We start from the raw sequence: 20,980 nt of genomic DNA, 5'->3' as shown, positions 1-20,980 counted from the left end.
TAATAAAGGGATGACCAACAGCTGAATGCTTTATAGGCGTATCAGGCTTCAAGGGAGATGGCATATGCTATACACATCTCTTCTCCTCAGGTAGATTTAATACACCTCTGAAATGGACGTGGATGTTTCTTGTTATTTGCTAGGTCCCACTGTCCATACATCTTCTAGCCTGTTGCATTGAGTTTATGCAGTCACTAAACAAAATTTTCCCTCAATGCAGGAAGCTGATTTTTTGAGTGCTTTTGCAAAGAAGTTTAACAGGTCCTTCCCTGGAGGGAACCACACCATCGTTCTACTTCTGGAGTATCTACATACCCAGGCGTTTCTGTTTAGCATCCTTATCACTGATGGCGCTGCTGCTACGGCGGCGGCGAGCAACTCCTAAAACGTGAAAAGTCAGAAATACATCAAAACAGCACTTCCAATGTCAACTTATTTAGAGCTGGGCAAGACACTCCAGCAAAGCATTCAGGGAGCTAAAAACAAAAAAGCAAAATCGGAGAGACAAAACTATTTGCAAATTCAGGCTGAGTTTACAAAACAGTTTTTGCAATTGTTGAAGTAAATGCAGACATGCATCTAGCTATAGAAAATCAGCTGGGGCTGCTCCTCAAGAAGCTAAAGCATCCCCTTGTCCAAGCCTGGATACTCTACAGCTCTCAGGGGTGATGTAGGGGTCTGGGCTGGTTTACTGACCTTCAGTAATGGAGCCCCCTGAGCTCTCTAGGCAATTCATTCCAACACTTCAGTTTATATAGGCTTTCCCAGGGGATAACATCAATCCTGCCTACCCCAGTGTGATTTACATGTACTACTTTCCTATTCAACCTACTTGAGTGTTTTTGCAGAGAACTTAAGCAGGGCCTTGCTCCTCCATAAGGAACACATGATTAGATACAAGGATTCAACATTTATCTGACACTGGAACATTGACTGCACTTCACAGAGCAGTGAATAACCAAATCTTATCATTCTCAGTTAAAAACAGCTTGGACATCAGAAGTAAGGAGATGCAGTGGTACAAGTTGCTTGGGGAAACCTAACTTTGAAGTTCAACAGGAAACAATGTGCATATTAAAAGGCATATTTTGCAAGATGCGTGATGTTTAGTAAATGATGTTTAGATCAATTCCCATTTGCTGAGAAATGTAAGTGCTAAACCACAACAGAACCTTAGCTAAGAAGTATCATAACAACCTGTCAAAAAGCATTCTAGGAAGTGACCCTATTGGCACCACAGATGCTGTAATGAAAACAAACAAAAAAAAAAAAATAGGTGCATTCAATTCTGGGTTCAAGGTAGGACACATAAGTAGATAAAACATTAAGGTCTGCAGACAGCCTAATCAAAGATTTACACCATGGACGAAGTGAACCTGAGCATACGGAAGAAGCTTGGCAGATTTGAGACAGATCATAGAATCATTATTGTTGGAAAAGACCTTCAAGATCATCTGGTCTAACCATCACCCTACTACCAATGTCATCCACTAATCCATGTCCCTACGCAGCAGGTCCAACCTTCCCTTAAACACTCCTAGGAGTGGTGCACTGTACCAGCAGGGAGCACTGGGGGAAGGAGATGTCATGAAAAGCTGCCTGGCATTTCCCAAGGCTGACCACACCAACCTCACTGGCGAGTCTTTTCGTAGGCCAGAAGATGCATCTGCTTTGAGTGCAGGAATGCACAAAAACAGCTCTGTTATCCCAAGGGAACAGTTATTTCTGAAGAACTCACAGCCCACAGATTTCCTGGTTAATTCTCTAATTGTTTATGCAGCTCTCTCAGATACAGAGAATGTGGAGAGCTGAGAGAGGGATAAATCCTACTTTTCTTAATTAGTCCCCATACCTTTCAGCACTATTTTCAGATTTCTATTCCACCAGCAACTGCTGAGATCAACAGCCTATAAAAAACAGAGGCACAAGCATCTCTGTGACCATACGAATGGTTGGAATTGCAAAGGGCAGGTTGGAAGATAAGGATTAAAATGAGTAATGCCAGCAGAGCTGGACAAGCCAGGAAGTGATCACTGCTCAGGAAGTGCAGTGCTAAAAGCCTACCTCTGGCTGGCCAGGAGCAGGAAATGCAAGATGCAAGGTCTAAGTTACTGAGAACACTGGCAAACCTCAGCAAGAAACACAGGCAGCTCTGCAAGAAGCTCCTGCTGCTTTGAGCGTGAGCGCCCAAATTCACACAGCAGGAACAGGAGCACTCCCTGCAAAACTAAGAGCATGTTTTCCTTCAAATTGCCTGTTTTTCACCATTGGGCAATCCAGCACCAAACCCACTCCCTGACAGCAATGTTAAGCACCTCTAGAGTACCCAAGGCTTGCACTTTGCTCTTTGCACTGCCAGGGTGATGGCTCAGTGGCTTCTCTGCACTGCAGCCTGAAGAACACAAGGCTTCATTTCCTGCTGCTTTGTTTTCTCTCAACACACTTTGCAGAACACAGAAACCTGATGGCAGGTGGATGACCTGGGTTCTTTTTGGTGCAGTCTCCTCCATTTACCCACTTGGAAAGCTGGATGTTAGAATAACATCCATTCTGTCTCTCTTCTGTGAGACTCTTCACTTGGGGAGGGAGGGCCTGGGCTGGTCTTTCAGTTCTGGAACCTGAAAAACTGGTGACTGAGGTGGCAACTCAGAATTCAGCAGCCTCCAGTTCTTCCAGTAGCTGTTAAATGAAGGACCAGGGATATCACTCCATAGTGGCCCACACCTTCAGCATCTTCACATTGCACCAAAGGCTTTTATCTGACATTCAGTGATTGATGTCACTGCAAAGCACTAGGGGAAGAGGAGGGATCCTGAAAACAAATCCCTCATTTCATTATCTGCAGAGTTAGAAGGCCGAGTAACTAAGGCTAAGAGTTAGAGGTACTAAGTTCATCCCTGAAACAAGCCCTAGAACTACTACTACCTATTCTTTTAAGCTTGGATACTCACACTCCTAGAATGGTTTCTGGTGGATCAACTCTAGATTGTCTGTCTGAGCTTTCTTTAAAAGCCAAACCAACTTCCTCCACCTATCACTGAGCCAACCACAGTATAGAAGCAAAAAGTAGGGGTTTTGGAAGGTGAGAGGGAGATTCCCTCAGCTAGAGAAACTGAGTGGGTTCCTTAGCAGAGTCAGTGCTAACAAGGCTTTTCTGAAACACAGGGAAAGAAAATGAAGCAGGGGAGGTTCATCTGAAAAGCAACAAAACAAGAAAAATAAAACCTGAAGTTGCAGTGGTTTCCCCACACCTTGCCAGTGCTGTGGTTTGTTGCAGCCTTACCTTTTGGCACAGAAGACCTGGCACTCACATCTATCCGTGCTTCTTGTTTCTGGCTCAAGTTACCTAAAGGAGTTGGATTGGAAATTAAACACAGTTATCATCAGCATCCTGCTTTTGGGATCTGGGGTGCTGCTGACCTGATGAAATCAAACAGCAAGCAGGTTGCAACACACAGAGTGGTTTATAACAAGACTCAGTATAAAGGCTGATGCAGCACAGCCAGGTTTCATGCTCCCTGTCTGATCTCCTCACAGTTTGCACCAAAATACAGTTAACCTCTGCTTTCACGGGAGGTGTGAAACACTCTTCTGTAGGATACATGCAAACGTGGAGTGTGAGCATCTTTGGCTGATCTAAACCCACACTGCAGCCAAAAAGGGAAGCCCTACTCATCCCTGGTCCTGCAAAGGAGGTGTTTCTGCGATGAAACCCTCGGCGAAGTCAGTTGGCAGCCCAGCCAAGGACCCCTTTCTGCCTCACTGCACAGCAGCACACAGATGTGTATTGCCAGAGGGAGGTTCAAGCTGCCAGGAACCTCCACTCAGCATCTGCAGCCCCACAGAATACAGCGACAAAACTTCAGAGGGAGATCTTGCTCAAACTAAGCAGGAGTCTGCATAACACCAGTTCAGACAAAATCATGTCTTGAAGCATGGCTCCCCCAAAATCAGACAGGAAGCCTTTGTACACGAGCTCCTTTCACTGTCACTTCCAGCATTTCCCAACTGGGAGTGCAGGCCTGTACTCTGGTATTTTGGTTCAACAAGTCCAAGAGCAAGGTGCTGCACCTGGGTGGGAGCAATCCCAGACTGGAGGACAGGCTGGGAGAAGAACTCATTGAGAGCAGCCCTGCACAGAAGGACTTGGGGGTTCTTGTGGATGAAAAGCTTGACATGAGCCAGCTGGGGCAGCATGGAGGGGACTGTCACATCTCACTGATGAAGCACTGAGTGCATAAGCAAGGGCACTGGCAGTATCACTGCCTAGCCTTGTCTGGTGGCTTCAGGGGGGCCAAGGTACTGTTCCTGTCTGAAGACAGTCAAAGAAAGCTGGCTGAGCACCATTACCTTCTTCTGCAGAACTCATAAGCAGTATCTCCAGCTCCAGGGGGAGGTCGAGCTCCATGCAGAGGTGCTGCACAAACTGCTTCCAGGTGTCAGGGCCATCTTTCTCCAGCAGGTCAAGGAGCTCTGAGACTTTTTCTCTGTGGTCGGTGATGCCATCCAAGTCCCGCAGCGTGGCCCCTGGGAGGAAGTGCTGGGAGGTCGTGAGCAGCCAGTCTTGATGGTGACTGAGGAACTCCACCAGCTGGGGGCGGATGCTTGCTATGGCTACTTCCAGATTGAGATCATCATTCTGGAGTAGGGGCTAGGGGGATGAAAGCAGAAAGGGTGGTGATGGGCGTGGGAACAAGAGATGCTCACCCACACGGTCCTGCTGTTATTCAGCCAGCAAGGCCCTTGCTGGCGCTGTCTACCCCCTTGGTCCACCTAGGGTTTCTTATCTGCCTTACCCTGATGGTGTTACGTGGAAAATCCTACCCCAGACAAGAGGTGGTGCAAGGGCTGCAGTGTTTGCCTGCACACTGTGGTATTTCAAGGGTCAGAGGCAAATAACAAGAGTCAGTCTCTCTGGAGGCAGCCAGGGAGAAGCTCTGTTGACACCTGTATTGATGCAGTGATCCGACTCTAAGAGCCAGGTGTCTCCCAGCACAAAGGGCTCGGGAAGTCATTCTTGCTACTCATTTTATGGGGACAAACAACACTTCTGCCTTGGTGACATTGTGACCAACCTCTTCCACTTCCTTCCAGCAGCAAAGCCATGCATAAACATTCTCCTACCTGCATTGCTGTGTGGTCAGCCTCCTTCCAGCTGTCCTATGTGCAGTCCAGCAGCATATTCAAACACAAAGGTGGTTTCTGCTTCATACCATGCCAAAGGAGTGATCTGTTAGCAGCAGGGTTTCAGCACACAGCATCACCCCACTGCATGGTGTGTGCCTGTACACCACAGGCTGACTTGGTGGGGGTGCCTAGGAGAAATAACAAGAGGTCAGTCTGTAGATATGAAAAGGCACAGGCAATCGCACAGGTCAATAATCTAGAAAAAGTCTGTCTTTGATCCTGAGATAGCTGTGGAGCTTTCCATCTCTGGGTTGCAACCTCACCCAAATCCACAGTGACCATGACATGTGAATATTTGAGGATCTACTAGCCTGGCTGGAGCTGGTCATCTCTGCCAACCTGCTGCTGTCAGCCCCTCCACAAAAGGCAACTCAGAGCAGCAACAGCTTGCTGAAGTCAGGCGGTCACACCAGAAAGCTTGTGAAAAGCTGATTTCTGAGGCTACGCAGCTCTCTCAAGAGCGTTTCAGGTGCAGGGGGCTGAAACCATCTCCTGTGCCATCCCCAGGCCTCTCAGCAGAACCAGCAAAGGGAGCTGTTTGTCCCTGCACTGGGGATGGCATTGGCTGAAGTCCAGCCACTGCAACTGCAGGGAAAGGAACGCGGAAAGAGATTACCATCTGCGTGCCCGGCACAGGATAAGGCACCTTCAGGACCATGCCACTGCACTGTGCCCAGCAACCTGCTGCCAGGAAGGCTGCCTACACCAAAGTCTAAAGCCAGCTCCAACTGCAAGTACCAGCACCATCTTTGCAGAATGGCTGAGAAGCAGAAGCCCCGCTGACTCCCTGGCTATCTGGAAGGGATAACCCCTCCAGGTCCGAGACTGCTGCACGTTAATATGTTTGGTGTGGGAAAAATACCCCCAGTTGCTGGAACATCCTCTGGGTTGGGGCAAATTTTTGCCTTCTTCTTGACCCAGCCAAGGAGCAAAGTGGGAGATTTCTGTGCAGCAGAGCAGGGAACTCAAAGAGAAGGGGAAGACAGAAAGGCACTCTACTCTGCTGGGAGAGTCTCCTCTCTTTCCATCGGGGAGAACTGAATTCATCGGGGAGTTACACTGGTGCCAGAGCCCTGCCGCTCCCTGGGGACGTGGCACGGGGAGAACATCACCTCCCAGCTCGCTGCTGGGCATGGCGTGCACCCAGGAGCAAAGAGCAGGGCTCCAGGCTGGCGCACGCAAGATCGAAGTGCTCAAGCCATTCGCCCCGCTCAAGTTTAAGAAAGTGGGAAAGCTCTAGCTGGTCTCTTCCATTCCTCTGCTCCAACAGCCAAGCAGACACCTGGTAAGAGCAGAGCCGATGACACTGTGTGCTCTTTTGCTAATCTCTGACTCTTCAAGTCACACCTGTGACACTGGTTGGCTGTTGTGCATATCCTCGTAAAATGTGGTAATGCAGCATCACCAAAAAAAAAGACTATCTGGGTTCCCATTCCAGCTCATGCTTTCGAGATGTGTTACATAAAGTGTGAGGAGACTCTGGGATCTATCAAAATGGGGGCAAACATACCGATTTGTAAAAATACCCTACATGCCTGCCATTCATATTCCAATGAAAAATGAAAGCAACAACAAAAAAATCCTGATGAAATGGCAGGAAACTTGAGCCTAGCTAGAACCAATGCTCTTCCTGGACTATTTCTGTGATGCCAAAAATGGAAGAACCGTGAATATTGCTAGAAATGACTCTGCAAGTTTTCGTTCAAAATGTTTTACTGTGAAACTTATTTTACACTATCGATTATACCAAGAACACTTTTCCTATCACTTAAAACATACGAAGGAAACCATGTCTCAACTGGAAAGCTTAAAAAGACAAAATATAAATGCTTCAAATTTAAATTGTGACTTGAAACTTGAAACAAACTGTAAAATGACAGGGCTTCCTGCACAGCAAACTTAAAATCCAGTAGCCTGACCAGCTAACACTAGTGACTGTCATTTTATGTGTTCTCTGGCCAAAAACTAGAAATTTGTAGACAGCAATGCCCTGGCTTTATTCCCAATACGATGAAAAACTATCTGTTTATTAACACCATATTAAAAAATAAAATAAAAAACAGGCCTTAACACCAATGACAACTGTAAGTCATTCAAGCAGAGCAGACAGGTGAATTAACGATAGACTCATACTGAAGGACAAAACAACCCTGAAAAGCCAGATGAAAGCCAATACTATACCACACAGCTCTACCACTATCACCAGACCACCAGAAAAGATGGGCGGCAACCTGCAGCACAATGCCTCTCAGCTCGGTATGAAGTACAAAACTACCCTCCCAAGAGCCAGAAAACAACGCATCAGCAGAAACCCCACTAAAACACAATGCAAAAATACCCCCCCACACACCTTGGCATTCACACCATTCCCAGATACGACAAATAAAACTGAAATGTGAAGCTCCCTGTTGCAAATCTGCTAACTTCTTGCGTGCCCTGAGTAGCTAGTGCTACTTACCAAAAGCCCAGAAATGGCGCAGCAGCAGCACCGAAAATCAAGGGGGAATCAAAAAACAAGGGAGCTGGGGGACAACGTTCACTGCCTTGAATTCACTGCTCTCACAACGCACAATGTCTTTCAGTGTCTTTTGGGACTCGGTGAGTAACAAAGTACAAAATGAAAGTAAAGAGACAGGAATTCCCCAACCCCACCTCTTCTCAACTGTGATATAAAAAAAAGAACAACAGATGATGCAAAATACCCAACAAAAACAACTGAGAATTGTTATCCTATTCTAAAATCTACAGCTACATGATAATTTAGGTAAAATATTTAGGGATTGCTCCAAACAAACCGGATTTGAGGGCAAACGTTCTCACTGGAGTAAGCTCTCACTTGGTTTGGTTAAGGCTCTTACAATAGAGATATTTTTATTTAAGCAAATTAGTCTGATTATTCTGGCATAAGGAAAAAATATTTATTTAACATTTGCATCGTACCTAAGAGAAAAAAAGTGACCTGTATTTCCTTTGGACCAGGTTTAAGTGAGAATATAATATGTGAGAATGGATGTTTTGAAGAAAAATTCCATGTTTCTGTGTGTGCACAGAGAGAGACAGATCTGGCCACGTATATGGTGACAAACAAGGTACTATTAAAATCCCTCTAAGTGCCCAAGAAAGCCAGCCTGGGTAGTGCACGGCCCCATCTGCCTTCTCTGCCCCACACAGCAATACCCACAAAATGTGGCCGGTGCCAGCCAGGCCAGCAGCTGCAGCAGGACTGCCAGCACACAGAGCAGCCGTGCAGTGCGAGGGGACCAAACCTTCGTCCTACAAAGTGGCAGTTATGTGCTCAAAAATTCCTCCTCTCGTGTTTCTCTGATACGTTGCTCTGGCTTGCAAAAACGGCTGCACTTGTGTTGTTTCTGTTTGACTTAAGTAACCGATTTCCGTGCTTACTGAATGAATCACTTTCTGACACACTTCTCACGATGCACTCCGAGGAAGCTTGACCCAAAGGGGTCAAGCTTGACCCAAAGGGGTCAAGCAGGACCTAAGCACAAAAGCCACTTCTAGCAGCAGGTCCGACCTCGGGTTTGGAGAGGGGAAAGATGGGGGCCAGCACAGGCCCCCAAGCCCCCAGACCACCAGGAACGAGCTGGGGCCGCACCGGGCTCCCCACGGCCGGCCAAGAGCTCTGCCCCAACACCTTTCCGGACAATGCTGCGACAGGACAAAGGCCCAGGAGTTGCTGGAGGACATCTGCACCCTGACACTCGCCCCTGCTCCATTTGGCCAACGCGGCGAGGAGCTGAGCTGAGAGCCACAGTGGGCACCAGCCCCTCGCCCTTCCCCTGCTTGACACCACGGGTACCCACCAAGCACAACACCTCCGCCCTCACATCCGTGCCACAACGCTACCGCACACGAGGGGCGCAGATACCTCACCCAGGACCCCACATAGTGACAAGAAAGGGAGAGCAATCCAGCACCCCAGCGAGCCCCCCTGCCCCTCCCGGGGCCGCCCTCCCGCAGCACTCACCCGGCCGCCTGCCCTGCCTTGCCCGGCCGGCTCGCATCGCGCCGTGAGCTCGGGGCTGCCCCACCGCGGCCGTCCGAAAGCGAAAGCTGCGGGGAAGAGGCTTTTCCAGGAAAGCACGTGGGGCTGCCGCTGCGGCTCCCCGCCAAGGGCCGGCCCCGGCGACGCGCAGCTCTCGGTGCAGCCCTCGCGGCCGGCCCGCAGCCGGGCTCCCCTCAGCCCCCGGCGGGCGGGGCCGCCATTTTGCGGAGGGGCTGGCGGCGAGGGGCCGCAGCCCTCACTGGCAACCACCCTGTGGTGCGAAGGAGGGCTGGGTGCTTCAGGCTCCTTCCCTCAGCGCTGGAGTGCCTGCTCTCTGCTTAGGTTGTCTGTTTGGGCTCAGCCCTCACACCCCATGTCCCCAGTTGGCACACCACAGCAGGGCGAGGCGCATCCAAAAAAAGTGTATTTTCAACCATTTATTTTCCATTAGTACTCATCACTCTAATGGGTTGTCATTCAAGAAGAGCAGGTGGCTCCAGCTTGTCAGAATTTTTTCCCCATGGTCACAAAGAGTGGGGAAACATCACCTGTCGAAAGCTGGGAGCACGGACCACCAGCCTTTGGCCAGCACCAAACCTGCCAGCAGAGGCAGTGGGCAGGGTGGAGGGAGGTGGAAAGTTGCCACCTCTAGTGGTGACACATGGAAATCTCAATAAGCAAAGTAATTAAGCAGGTATTCTTTATTACAGCACCAGGTGTGTGGCAGATCGCTCCGCCTAACACACACAGGGTTACTGGCAGTGTGCTTATGTCAATGGCATATATACATATATATAAACATTTTCATTTCATTTCGTGTCTCCTGCATATTCATTACATCTCCACAGACTCATTAACATAGGTTCCTACCCCTGTTCACATACGCATAGAGTCCTTGGGTGGTCATCCAGCATACTCTGGTGGTCTTTTGATGAAGGCCAGAAATCTTCCTTGCTGCTAAACTTCTGACCCTTCCTTTCTCTGACAGACTTAAAAATCCCAGTCCAGTTCTTTCTGGTTCTATTACCTGTGTGCATGCAGCCTTTCCCTCCCTTGTCTTTAGGGTCATCCTGACAGCATAGACCCTGTCTCAGTCCTGTCCTTGTGGTTGATACACAACATACAGCTGTATTAGCTAAAACCTGCAAAATCAACATCCTTTACCTGGTGAGGCCCTGGCATGGGCTGCCTAGAGAAGCTCCATCCCTGGATATATTCAAGGCCAGGTTGGATGAGGCCCTGGGCAACCTGATCTAGTGGATGGCATCCCTGGGGGGTTGGAAGTGAATGGTCATTAATGTCCCTTCCAACCCAAGCTGTTCTATGATTCTATGATAACCTCTTGTGGGTGCCATGGACCAAACTATAAAATTGGTGCATGGAAGATATCCTGGCCTCCTTTTCCACACCAGGCTGGAACAAGAGAATGTCATCGTCTGCTTTTGTTAATATGATCATTACATTCTTATATTTGTCATTTGAGCTGTCTTCCTAATAATAAGATGAATTTTAAATAAAGGAAGCATGAATTGGTACAGGAAAATGACTGAGCCACTTCAGCTTAAAGATTGCATTATAGTAGAAAGAAACAGGAACCTGATGTCTGAATAGATACTTACACTTTCTCTTATAATCTCTTTGGCTTCCTCACCGTTTTTATTACTTTTGTTAAGTTTGCTTGGCCAGTACCCCCACAACATGAACATGATTTGCCCAGAGCTCTACACCATGTTTTGAACTCTGTAAAGAAAGTAGCCAGGACATGAGATCTCTTATTAAACTGCTCTCCAAATTCACATTCCACTGTCTTCAGCTATACCCAGGTCTTGTAATATCACTGCTTCTGAGCTTACTTACAGTTTGGTAATGTCATGTGAATGGCTGAAGTATGCCAAAATCATGAACTCTTTGGCTTGTAGTTGAGCCAAAAAAAAAAAAAAAAAAAAAAAAAAAAAAAAACCCACAAACACAGAATCAGCACAAAAGATGCTAGGTTTCTAAAGTGTAACAAGAGAGATACCAAATGATTGGTAAAGCCTGTTTCTGCTGGCTTCTCTGAGTGCTAACCCAGTGCCAATGGTCTTTAAGAATTCAACCCTTACTTGTAAGCTCCTCAGAATCTCCTTTAAAGATCCTGAAGGATCCTTAAACAGCAACATGTGTGGAGGTGCAGACTTCAAGATCTTTGCTTAGTGGATATACAATTGCACAGAAACTGGAGCATTTCTCGGGAAAAGAAAAAAAAATCAGCAGAAGCTGATTTAAGTCAGCTTGTCTTTTAATCATTTCACACGCAATCACTGTTTGTACACAATTTCCTACGCTCCTTCAAGAACAGACCAGTTCTAAAATCCTTTCTGAAGAAAGTCAAGCAGCAAATGATTTGGGAAGCTAAAGTCAAGTTGTACAATTAGGTATCCCTAAAAAAAAGGGGGAGAGAAAAAAGTATTATACAAGTATTACACATATTACTATTATATTATTACTACCACACTCCCACAAAGGATTAGAGCCAGGTATTTCTGAACTCTGCTTACCTTTCTTGTGATGATCTCAGGATTTCTGATCTCAAATAAATGAAGTCCTTTGCTGTTCATCAGTGAGGTCAAAGCTGGTTCAATCCCTGTGGAATCAGTACAACCATCCAGTTATGGTTACAGCTCTCCTGGCTTGCTGCTCATTATGTACTGTGACCTTGTCTGTCTGTTGCCAAAAGTTAATTGTGCCCCAACGCCCCATGACCTTCAGCCTGATGGAAAACTGATTTTCCTGTATCCCACCCATTTACAAAGGTGAAACTTTTCCTATTTCCCACGTGAATATAACAGAAACTTGCACCATTGATGTGAAATGTTCCTCAAGTACCCCAGGCTGTAAGGATTATTACTGGACTTTTGCAGTACACGGGTTTAGAAGATCTGACGATAGATGCTTTACAAAGTATGTTGGCACTTCCTTCAAGGGAAAACTCACTTGAAATCACTTCTGGGATCCCGACAACTGAGATCATTTTCTGCAGGAAGTTTCTTATGGACTGGTCATTCTGAAAGTCATAAAATTGATACCAAAAAAAATCAAGTTGTAGTTTAGCAACAAATGCCCTAAAGAATACTTGCTTAGGACTTACCTCACTTGGATCAGCTGCCCATTTAAAAACTTTAAACTCTATCCTGAAGGGGAGGGAAAAAAGGGAAAAAAAAAAAAAAATGTTTTTGTGCTGCTTTCAGACATGGGCTAAAAGGAGGAATGGAACACTCAGGAAACCTCAGTACTGACCTGGAATCCAAAGGCTGCAAAATGAGTTTCTTTTCTGCATAGGCAGCTTGTATAGTGACCGTGATTTCCTGCACAGAGATGAACAGTGAAGTTTAGATGTAGGTCCACCTGCCTTGCAGCTGAGAGGTCTTATCTGGAAATTCTGGTTTACTTGCTGTAAACCAGAGCTTATCATCCTTCTGGCTTCACCTCCAGATATCACCGGGGGGGGGGGGTCTATGTTTTCCTTCTCCATTTGTATGCCACAACTCCTCAAAAAGAGTCTGGTCTACCCTCATACAGTGATTTGCTTTTGTGCAGTGTTTAGTGCCCATACCAGCCCATAATCACAAGGCTGCACAAGCATACTGTCTTATTGTCATGTTATAATTACAGCAAGGGTTTTGGCATTTTTTTGCTACCTCCTTATATTCAGTATAAAGCACTTTGGGGTAAACCAGTGTAACCAGGAACTTTCACACAGGCACACAGAGCAAAAGCTTTGTATCCTTCACAGCTGTATTTTCTCTTTCAGAGGCAACCATCCTCTAGGCAGGGGCTAGAGCTAGAACTGGGAAGCTAGGAGACTTCAGAAAATAAATACATTCCCATGGTGCTTTCATGCTTTCATTCTCTCCTAAAATACCGCAGATAAAGGTTCTGATGTGGTGTTTAATAGGGATTCACCAGGGCTTTGTGGTGCTGCACTTACCACCTTGCATACCAGCAGTGGGCTGGTCTAATAGAGACGCTGAGCCAACAGGGTCACTATCATCATTCCCAGCCCCAAATGTCACAGGAAGAAACTGCTGTGCTGAAAGAAATTAATACGCCTTCTCCGCTTCCCATGGGTTAGCCACCACCCCTGCCCAAAGTGTTCCTAGCTGTTACTGTCCACAAGCACCCAGTGTGGTGCAAACTCAGGACAGAGCTTTTCCAAAGGTCTTCACAGTCAGGAGAAACAAGGACAGACCTTCTCCATGTACAGAACCATCAGGGACTCTTCTCCTGGGGGAAAGATGTTGATCTCCACTGCTACCAAGGACTTCACAACTGTCCCCTCAGGCTGGAGAGAGATTTCGGGATGGGTGAGACTCCACACCTTGGCCACAGAATCATTATAGGAGGTGCCTTGAAAAATCTGGTCAAATAAAGAGCAAGAGAGGAGTAGGGTTTTTGCCATGCTGCTTCCCAATTTCGTAAAACCTTGCCACACATCTACACATCTAAAACACATCAACACGCGCTTTATAGTTCCCAAGTCCCACTCCACTTGTTCTAAGCCCAACACCTCTGATGGGTTTCAGGGAAGCTGTGTCAACACAGAGGGTGGAGAAATCCTTAAAAAGCACAACAACTTCTCTTTCAACCCCTCTTTTTACCATCAGCCAAGACTCGTAAGTTGTTGTGGGAAGGACACGAGATGCTACAGTTTAAATGAATCAATTTGAAAAGTTCTTTGCTTGACAAAATGCTCTGAATAGAATCAAAAGTTACCAATTGCACCGCCTTCTGCTGCACTTCAGTGTCTTCAATTTCAAACAGCGCCTTCAGAAACAAACCAGAAACAGGTTGTTAAAAAAAAAAAAATGGAAGAGGAGGTTATGGTTAGCCCCAATCCAGCCTGGATGGGGCAGAGCATGGATGTGTGGCTTGCAGCATGTTCAGAGGAATGGTTTCTCCTGAATTCACCCCCTTTCTACCTCAGTACTCCTACATAAATTCACATCATTTTACAACTCACAAAAGAAGTTTTCTATCAGCCGATGTTATCACTCTAAGGGAGAGCACTACCTGGTAGCATGTAGCTAAGAAGGTACCCATTTCTGATCAGGTCCACATGTAGTGACTGGCTGTGGATTTCAATCTACAAAAATCAGCTCTCACCAAAACCTGAAGTTTAGAGAACTTTTACTCTCCCCCCAAAATACAATGCTATGCAATGGTAAGGAGGGAACCACCCCTGAAAGTCACCTGCAACTTCTTCCCACTGATGTTCATCACCAGGCGTTCATCTAGGAAAGCTGCCGAAGCCAGGGAGTTGAGGATGTGTTCGGACAGCCAGAAGTAGAGCATTCGGGACTCGGAGAGCAGTGATGGGGAGAAAACAGAGTCACTGAAGACATCAGAGTAGTTCTTGTACATGACAAGGCCCTTTAAAAGAAAGCGAGGAGAAGGTATGTGCCCCTGCTGCAGATACCCTTGGCTGCAGCACAGAAGCACTGCCTGCAGCGAGGAGCCAGCCCTTCCCAGCCCTCCAGCTAACACCACGAGCAGAAAACCTTCTGTCTGAGCAGCCTGGGGTACTTTACCTTGTGGTGTGATTCGAGGTAATTTGCTTTTATTAAAGGATCTGATGCAAGGGAGATATCAAGTCCGATATCCTCATCCCGGACAAAATTTGCTGCCAGAATAAAACACAAAATGCTCACATCAGAAATACCACTGTAAGCAGAACTTGCAACATTTTCTTTTGGGGCTTGCTGCAGAAAGTGGCTGGGGAGTTATAAGAGGAACGTGCACAAGGATGGGATGGGTGGATGGGGGTCCCACTCCTCTAAATGCTAGTGCTGATCCTTCCACTGCTCACTGTGGTTTAGTTTTGCCACTGGGACACAGAGATAGGTACTCAGTTTCATACTTTGCCCCTTTTCTGTGACATTTGGGACTAGGAACTGTCAAAACATCTTCTGCAGGTCGATAAAGATGCTGCAATATCTCAGCCCTAGTTTCCAAAGCATGTTCCTATTCGAACTAACATCAGTCCTGCAGCTATCCTGCATCTGCTATTGTTAAATAATGAAGGAGAAATACATTAGGAACTGAAACATGTCTTTGGACCAGTGCAATCACCCTTAACATCAACCTGATGTAGAAAATCATATCATAAGATAGCCAAGGTTTATTTTGCTGCTGTCTGGGAGCTTGGCATCCCATACAGACTTTTCAATACATTTTTTTGGTGGATGTGGTTCCTGCCCTGCTGGGGCTCGGACGTTAAGAGCAATGTGCAAAGAAAGCAAGCAGAAAAACAAGGCCAGTTACCTGCTAGGTCATGGACATAATTGGCCAGCACCTGGGCAAGATAATTGATCTCATTGCACACCTACAAGAGGAAAGAAAAGAAAAACTGAAGGGGAAGGTGAGGCAGAGCTGGACGTGGCAGCGAGATCTGGGGGCTGGCAGGCAGGGTCTGCACCATCAGCACAGCCTTTTTGCCTTTCTTATTTCTCATTAAGTGTGTTGTTGTTATCTTACAGGCATACGAACAGAGAAAGATGTAGCACAAACCGACCTTTCCTCCGTATTACCTCTCTCTTGAGAACAAACTTCAAAGTGAAGGAGATGAAATCTGTGAAGAGCTGCTTCAACCAGCCCGGCCTGCGGGAGACAGCGAGCGTGGTCAGGGACAGCCCCGGGTCCCGCAGCAGGACCTGGGGCTGAGCACCTGAGGCCCTGTTCTGGAGGGGACCAGACTCACTCCTTGTCTCCTTGGAGGTGAAGTGTCAGTTTGTGGAACGAGAGGTAGCAGTCTGAAGCATCAGCAGCCACCTGGTCCTCCTGGCACACTGCACGGGATAAGGAAAAAGAAGAGAGGTGGCTGGCGTACTCCCAGGACAGTGCCGAGACAGCGCTGACCTGGAGCTGCAGGAGGGCTGCCAGAGCTCCCTGCACCTCCTGCTGGAGGTTTCCAAAAGATCTGGGACCCTGCAGAGCAGGGGCAGGTGGGGACACTTTGCACGCAGAGGGAGGCTTCTGCTCACAGCTCCCAGAGTCCAGCACAGCTTTGCCAAGTCCTGCAGTCAGGGACTTGGTTGTGTCCTAACATCACTCGGCAGGACCTGGCCAGCTGCATGCTGCCCACAACCAGGGGGCAGGGGGCAGGTTAAGTCATATTGCAAAAAAAGTTTGGAAATTGCAATATGTTGCAATATGTGTGGCTTCATGCTGCTTTCCCCAGGAGCTTACCAGAGACAGGAGACGCATTTTGATGCACATGTAGCAATCCAAATCCCTCTCACTCCTTATGGGAGGCGGAGGAGTATGGATTGCCTGTTCCCCTTGGTGGAAGCCCTGTACTATCAACCTTCCCAAAGACAACACTTCATTCCCCTGAGCACTCCTTGGGCCTGACCTAGGGACAGCTGGAAAAGCAGACTGCACAGATGTGCAAGCCTCCTGCAACAAAGCCATAATTTGGCAAACTCATTTGAAACATCCCATTTTTTTTTTTTATTTTTTATTTTTTCCAAGTCATCCTGAACTGCAGGAGATGAATGGCTGATCCTGAACACTCCAGAAGGCCAGGCAGTCTTTCACTTTCTGCTGGTGCATCCCAGCATTACCTTGCTGAAATGGTTTGTACCAGCTCCCTGCTCTCGGGCTGTTAGGATTACGAGCATTTTGAGGGCCAGCTTGGCTCCAGCCCGGTGTGCAGGGTGGCAGAGGCAGGTGCCACCTGGTCCCCACCGAGGTGCACGGAGCCAGCCCCTGCTTGCCACTCCCAGCCCCAGCTGTGGCTTGGGTAGAAACAACTGTGCAAAGGTCCCTATGGCTCGTGGTTCCCAGCTGTTACTTACTCAGTTTAATGTTTATCTGCAGGTCGATGGAAGACTCGATTTCAAAATCAACTGAATGAAAAAGCTGTAGACTGTAGGGGCAGAAGAGAGGACAGTCATCAATGGCACACGCATGTGGGAGCAGCTTTTCCTGACTGCACTCTAGCCACAGGGCAGGTTTCTTTCGCAGCACCTTTTACATCTTTCCTTGCACCACAGTGTGCAAAGCCCTGGCACGCAGCAGCCCGCCTCAGATAATCCGGCTTTAAACCATTGCAAGCCACCACTTAAGAGAACGGGAGCATTAAAACCATTTGTACTGCACGCAGATAACATTTACAGAGCAACGACGGGGAGGGAAAAAGTCAGCTGGTACATTTTAGCCTTTTCATCTCGTGCAAGAGGCAATGGTGAGGACAGAGAGGCAAAAAGTGACATGAGAAAAAGAGCGATGGGGGCAAGCAGCACTGCTGGAGTATAAAATACTGCCTTGCTCAGGCTCCCTTTGCGAGGGAGCCAGAAGAGCACGGCCCCTCTACCTTCACCCACGCTGTGGGCTGCCTTGGCCTGGGGGCAGTGGCAGGATCCAGGGCTGCGGTGCTCAGCCCCCGGGTACTTACAACCAGGCCCCAGCATAGCCGTAGGTCAGGGTGCCCTTGAAGACGGCCGTCACATTTTTAATGGCAATGTCAATGGCATCATTCTCCTTGAGCTCCACCTCACTCTGCTCGATGGACAAATCGTTGACCTGGATGCTAAAAATGACAAAAAAAAAAAAAAAAAAAAAAAAAAAAGAATTGTTCCCGGTGGGCACTTTTTATGACTGGGTGCAACAGGTTTGCTCCTGAGGTTTCTGTGGGATTTGTGCCAGCTCTGGGAAGCACCAGGGAGCTCAGCCTCGGTGCACAGCTCCTCCCCTGCTACACACTTCCATACACATTTAGGGATCACTTGAACGCTTGAAGCTGGGAACACACAGCAATGTGCTGTGTAAAAACCTCTGTTTTATTGTAGTGCTCTTCTTTTTCCAGTAGCAGTCACAGCAGGAAATCTACCCCGTGTTTGCATCATTGCATTTGTCATTTCCAAATAATCCCCCTGTTGGTAACACGGTGAAACCCAGCTGTCCTTGCCACCAAGCAGGTCCTGTGCTGAGGGGTGTTCTAGCAAGGACGAGCCCTTGGCACCACCTATCGACAACAGCCCTGAGAGCTGGACAGCCCCTTCCAGCCCCAGGACCGCACTCCCTGTCCTGCTTTTCAGAGACCTGCTCTTCTCTGCTTCCTCGCTGTCCTCCCAGGGAGCTGGAAAAGCTCTCCAAAAAAACGCACGAACAGCCTAAACCTTCACGTGGAAATGACTTGTCTGAAAGGCCTGGATAAGAAAGTGCATCTCTGTCTTTGCTTTCTCAAGTAATTACTGGACCAAAGCTCCCTTCCCAGGCCACCATTCCCTGCCCTCCGCCAGCCCGCGGTGCCCCAGCGATACTCACTTGCTTAGCCCGTAAGCCACCTTGCCAAGGAGCCGCACGGACCTTTCCCCGGTGATATTTGGGAAGTTGGCATTCCTGAAGGCTGCTTGAATGACCTGTGCTGTTTCCTGGTTCACTGTCGGTGGAAGAAAAGAGCAAAGATAACTGAAGTGCAGTCCCTTCGAGCTGCAGAATCAGGTCTGCACCTGGGATTAAAGCACACGCCACATCTGTGCCATCGGGGCAGATTTTGGCAAGGTCAAAGCTGTTCTTGTCTTTGTGCTGCACAAGCCATTGACTTTACCCTTGGGCTTTGTTCTGTTGCTGCTTGCAGAGATTACCGGCAGCTGCTGGGGCTCCAAAGAAAAGCTTCTGAGACTGAACTTTCTGCACCCATTTTCCTAAAATTATCCAGCCTGTACCAGCCTCAGGCCAGGGGATGAGTTTTGGGCAGGCATTTTTCCTTCCAGAAATACCCGCTCTTATTCCTGCACTATCATCAGAGAGGATGGGATAGAGCTGAGTCCACCTTTTGCAGAAATTCTTCCCCCACCCACAAAGCCCCCAAGCCCTTGTAAAAACAGCAACAACAAATAAACAGAGGGGGAAAAAAAGAGAAGAAAAAAAGAAAAAAAACAGCAGTGAAACCTCACTTCTCCCCTTCTGCAGACTGATCCCCAAGAGGCAAAATGTCCATCACTGGTTAGCTCCAGATCTTCCGTCCCACCAGCCTGGGCACCATCCCTACCCCCCAGGCAGGTAGCAGCACACCTTGCCAGAAGAGCAGTTTCCACGAGAGCCAGGGAAGCAAGAAATCCCCTCACCTGGCCGATCTGCCATCACTACCTTCTGACGGAGGGGGAAAACGCAGTCCCGCATGGCGGGCACTTACACAGCAACGCCGCGGGCTTGGTCATCCTGCAGACGATCCCCGTGGCTCTGTCAGGGACTGGCCCAAACTCACAGGCTGCTGCTGCGTGGACGAGCACTAGCAAGATCCCGACGAAGATCCCAGAAGATCCCAGCCTCATCCTGCCAGCCCAGAGCATCCCCAGACGGAGCAGAGCGCGCTGAGAAGTGACTGATTCCCTCCCGGCCAAGGCTGCTTTCATACCTCCAAGCGGAGCTCGTTCAAAGCAGGACATGACCTGCTTCCTCCGGTTATCAAAACTCATCACACATTTCCTAATCTGCCTATAGCTTCCTCAGCCCCCGTCAAGTCGCACGTTGCCTTCCTCCCGCAGCTGGCGCTTGGGCTGCAGGACGTGGCTCTCCTGCCAAGACTGCAGAGCTCGGGGGACGCTGCGTCGGGGTGCTGGGGAAGGCTGGGTACGGAGCTGGGGTGGGATGAAGCCAAGGGAGCAGCCCCACGCTCAGTTCATCATTTGCTCTTGGCACAGAAGCATTCCACGTTTTGTACTCCCGCAGCAACGTCTCAGCAAAGTGCACTTGGAAAGACACCAGCCTGTGTCATCAGCCACCCCTCACCCCCTGGTTTTAGGCACACAGTGGGGAAATGGAGGCACGCTGTGCTGAGACCACATCCCTGCAGCGCTCTGTGAGCACAGGGCTGAGGCTTTCTGCCCCTCAGAGGGATTTGTGGACTGCCTCTAGTTTGCTGCCTTTCAGGTAAGGATGAATCATGCACCTGGCTCCTCAGCTGCTATTTAGGAAACCTCAAAAACCCACAATTCAAATCTGCTCCTTGCGCACACCCACCCTGCACACCACAGACTCCGAACCTCGTTGTGGTGCTGGGGCCAACCACAAAATGAGATCCAGGGCCAAAAAAAAAAAAGAGCCTGGTTGTTTCCTTAGTAAGACTCCCACAAAGCAGCTTCCCCACAGGATGGATGGCAAAGGGAAGGTGAGACCTCAGCGCTGCGGGGAGCGGTCAGCACCCCTGGGTGAGGCAAGGCACCGGCCTCCGTCCTCTCCCTGGCGGACACCTCGTCCTCCCGCAGCGGGTGAGCACGTTTCCTCCGGGGAGCCCTGCTGTCCGGCGGCCCCCGCCCTGCCACTTTGTTTTCTTCCTGAGTTGAGAAAGTGAACGGCCTTGGGTACCCTGCCGGAGGCACTCGCGGTCACCAAGCAGCCCAGGAGCACGGCGGCCTGGGACAGGCTCCCGGCCACCGTGTTATAAACAGGGAACCAAAGCTGCACCAGGCACGGACCCATCACAAGGTGAGCTCCCGTGTTCATGTGTCAATTCGATTCAAGAGACTGTCCTCCTGCTGTGGCTCTGGCTTCTGTCCTTCAGCTCACGGCCTCCCCAGCAGCCCTGGGGGACACCAGGACAGCGGCCAAGGCTGGCACAGGGAGGTTCCTCCAGCCACACTGTGGCAAAATCCTTCAGCATCGAGACACTTAAACCATCAGAGGTGATTTCAGCTGTCGGATGTGACAGCAGCACACCGCCTGCATCCTCGGCTGAGCTTTTGGCAGAGGAAGGCCCAGCTGCTCCACACCTACAGCAGGAGCCGTGCAGTCACCATGAGAGCAGAG

At 48.8% G+C, this 20,980-nt stretch overlaps 2 protein-coding genes across 4 annotated transcripts in view; both read right to left on the bottom strand.

The window, feature by feature from the left end:
• Nucleotides 1-9,397, bottom strand: part of NLRC5 (NLR family CARD domain containing 5) — a 46,009-nt gene extending 36,612 nt beyond the window's left edge. The window contains exons 1-5 of one of the 2 annotated variants that reach the window (XM_013099982.5): nucleotides 9,173-9,397; nucleotides 5,125-5,315; nucleotides 4,351-4,651; nucleotides 3,284-3,346; nucleotides 316-381 (exon numbers count right to left, since the gene is read on the bottom strand). In XM_013099982.5, the coding sequence (XP_012955436.4) occupies nucleotides 316-381; nucleotides 3,284-3,346; nucleotides 4,351-4,651; nucleotides 5,125-5,130 (436 nt within the window). In that variant the 5' untranslated portion in view covers nucleotides 5,131-5,315; nucleotides 9,173-9,397. Of the gene's footprint in view, nucleotides 1-315; nucleotides 382-3,283; nucleotides 3,347-4,350; nucleotides 4,652-5,124; nucleotides 5,316-7,645; nucleotides 7,794-9,172 lie in introns of those variants that run through there. The other variant, XM_072043756.1, reaches the window with a different exon arrangement.
• Nucleotides 9,398-9,873: 476 nt separating this feature from the next.
• CETP (cholesteryl ester transfer protein) lies at nucleotides 9,874-19,665 on the bottom strand. Of its 2 annotated transcripts, none has more exons than XM_038185262.2 (16): nucleotides 19,368-19,665; nucleotides 18,497-18,611; nucleotides 17,625-17,759; nucleotides 17,026-17,096; nucleotides 15,927-16,014; nucleotides 15,757-15,826; nucleotides 15,491-15,551; nucleotides 14,758-14,849; nucleotides 14,420-14,599; nucleotides 13,943-13,993; nucleotides 13,419-13,586; nucleotides 12,467-12,534; nucleotides 12,318-12,360; nucleotides 12,164-12,233; nucleotides 11,728-11,813; nucleotides 9,874-11,610 (listed from the first exon to the last, which is right to left on the bottom strand). In XM_038185262.2, the coding sequence occupies exons 1-16, from the start codon at nucleotides 19,648-19,650 to the stop codon at nucleotides 11,536-11,538; spliced, it is 1,656 nt and encodes a 551-aa protein (XP_038041190.2). In that variant the 5' UTR covers nucleotides 19,651-19,665; the 3' UTR covers nucleotides 9,874-11,535.
• Nucleotides 19,666-20,980: the final 1,315 nt, after the last annotated feature.

Source organism: Anas platyrhynchos, chromosome 12 (assembly GCF_047663525.1).
Source record: "Anas platyrhynchos isolate ZD024472 breed Pekin duck chromosome 12, IASCAAS_PekinDuck_T2T, whole genome shotgun sequence".
NCBI lineage: Eukaryota > Metazoa > Chordata > Aves > Anseriformes > Anatidae > Anas > Anas platyrhynchos.
Note: the sequence above shows the minus strand (reverse complement) of the source record. Positions and strands in the feature narration are given on the sequence as shown.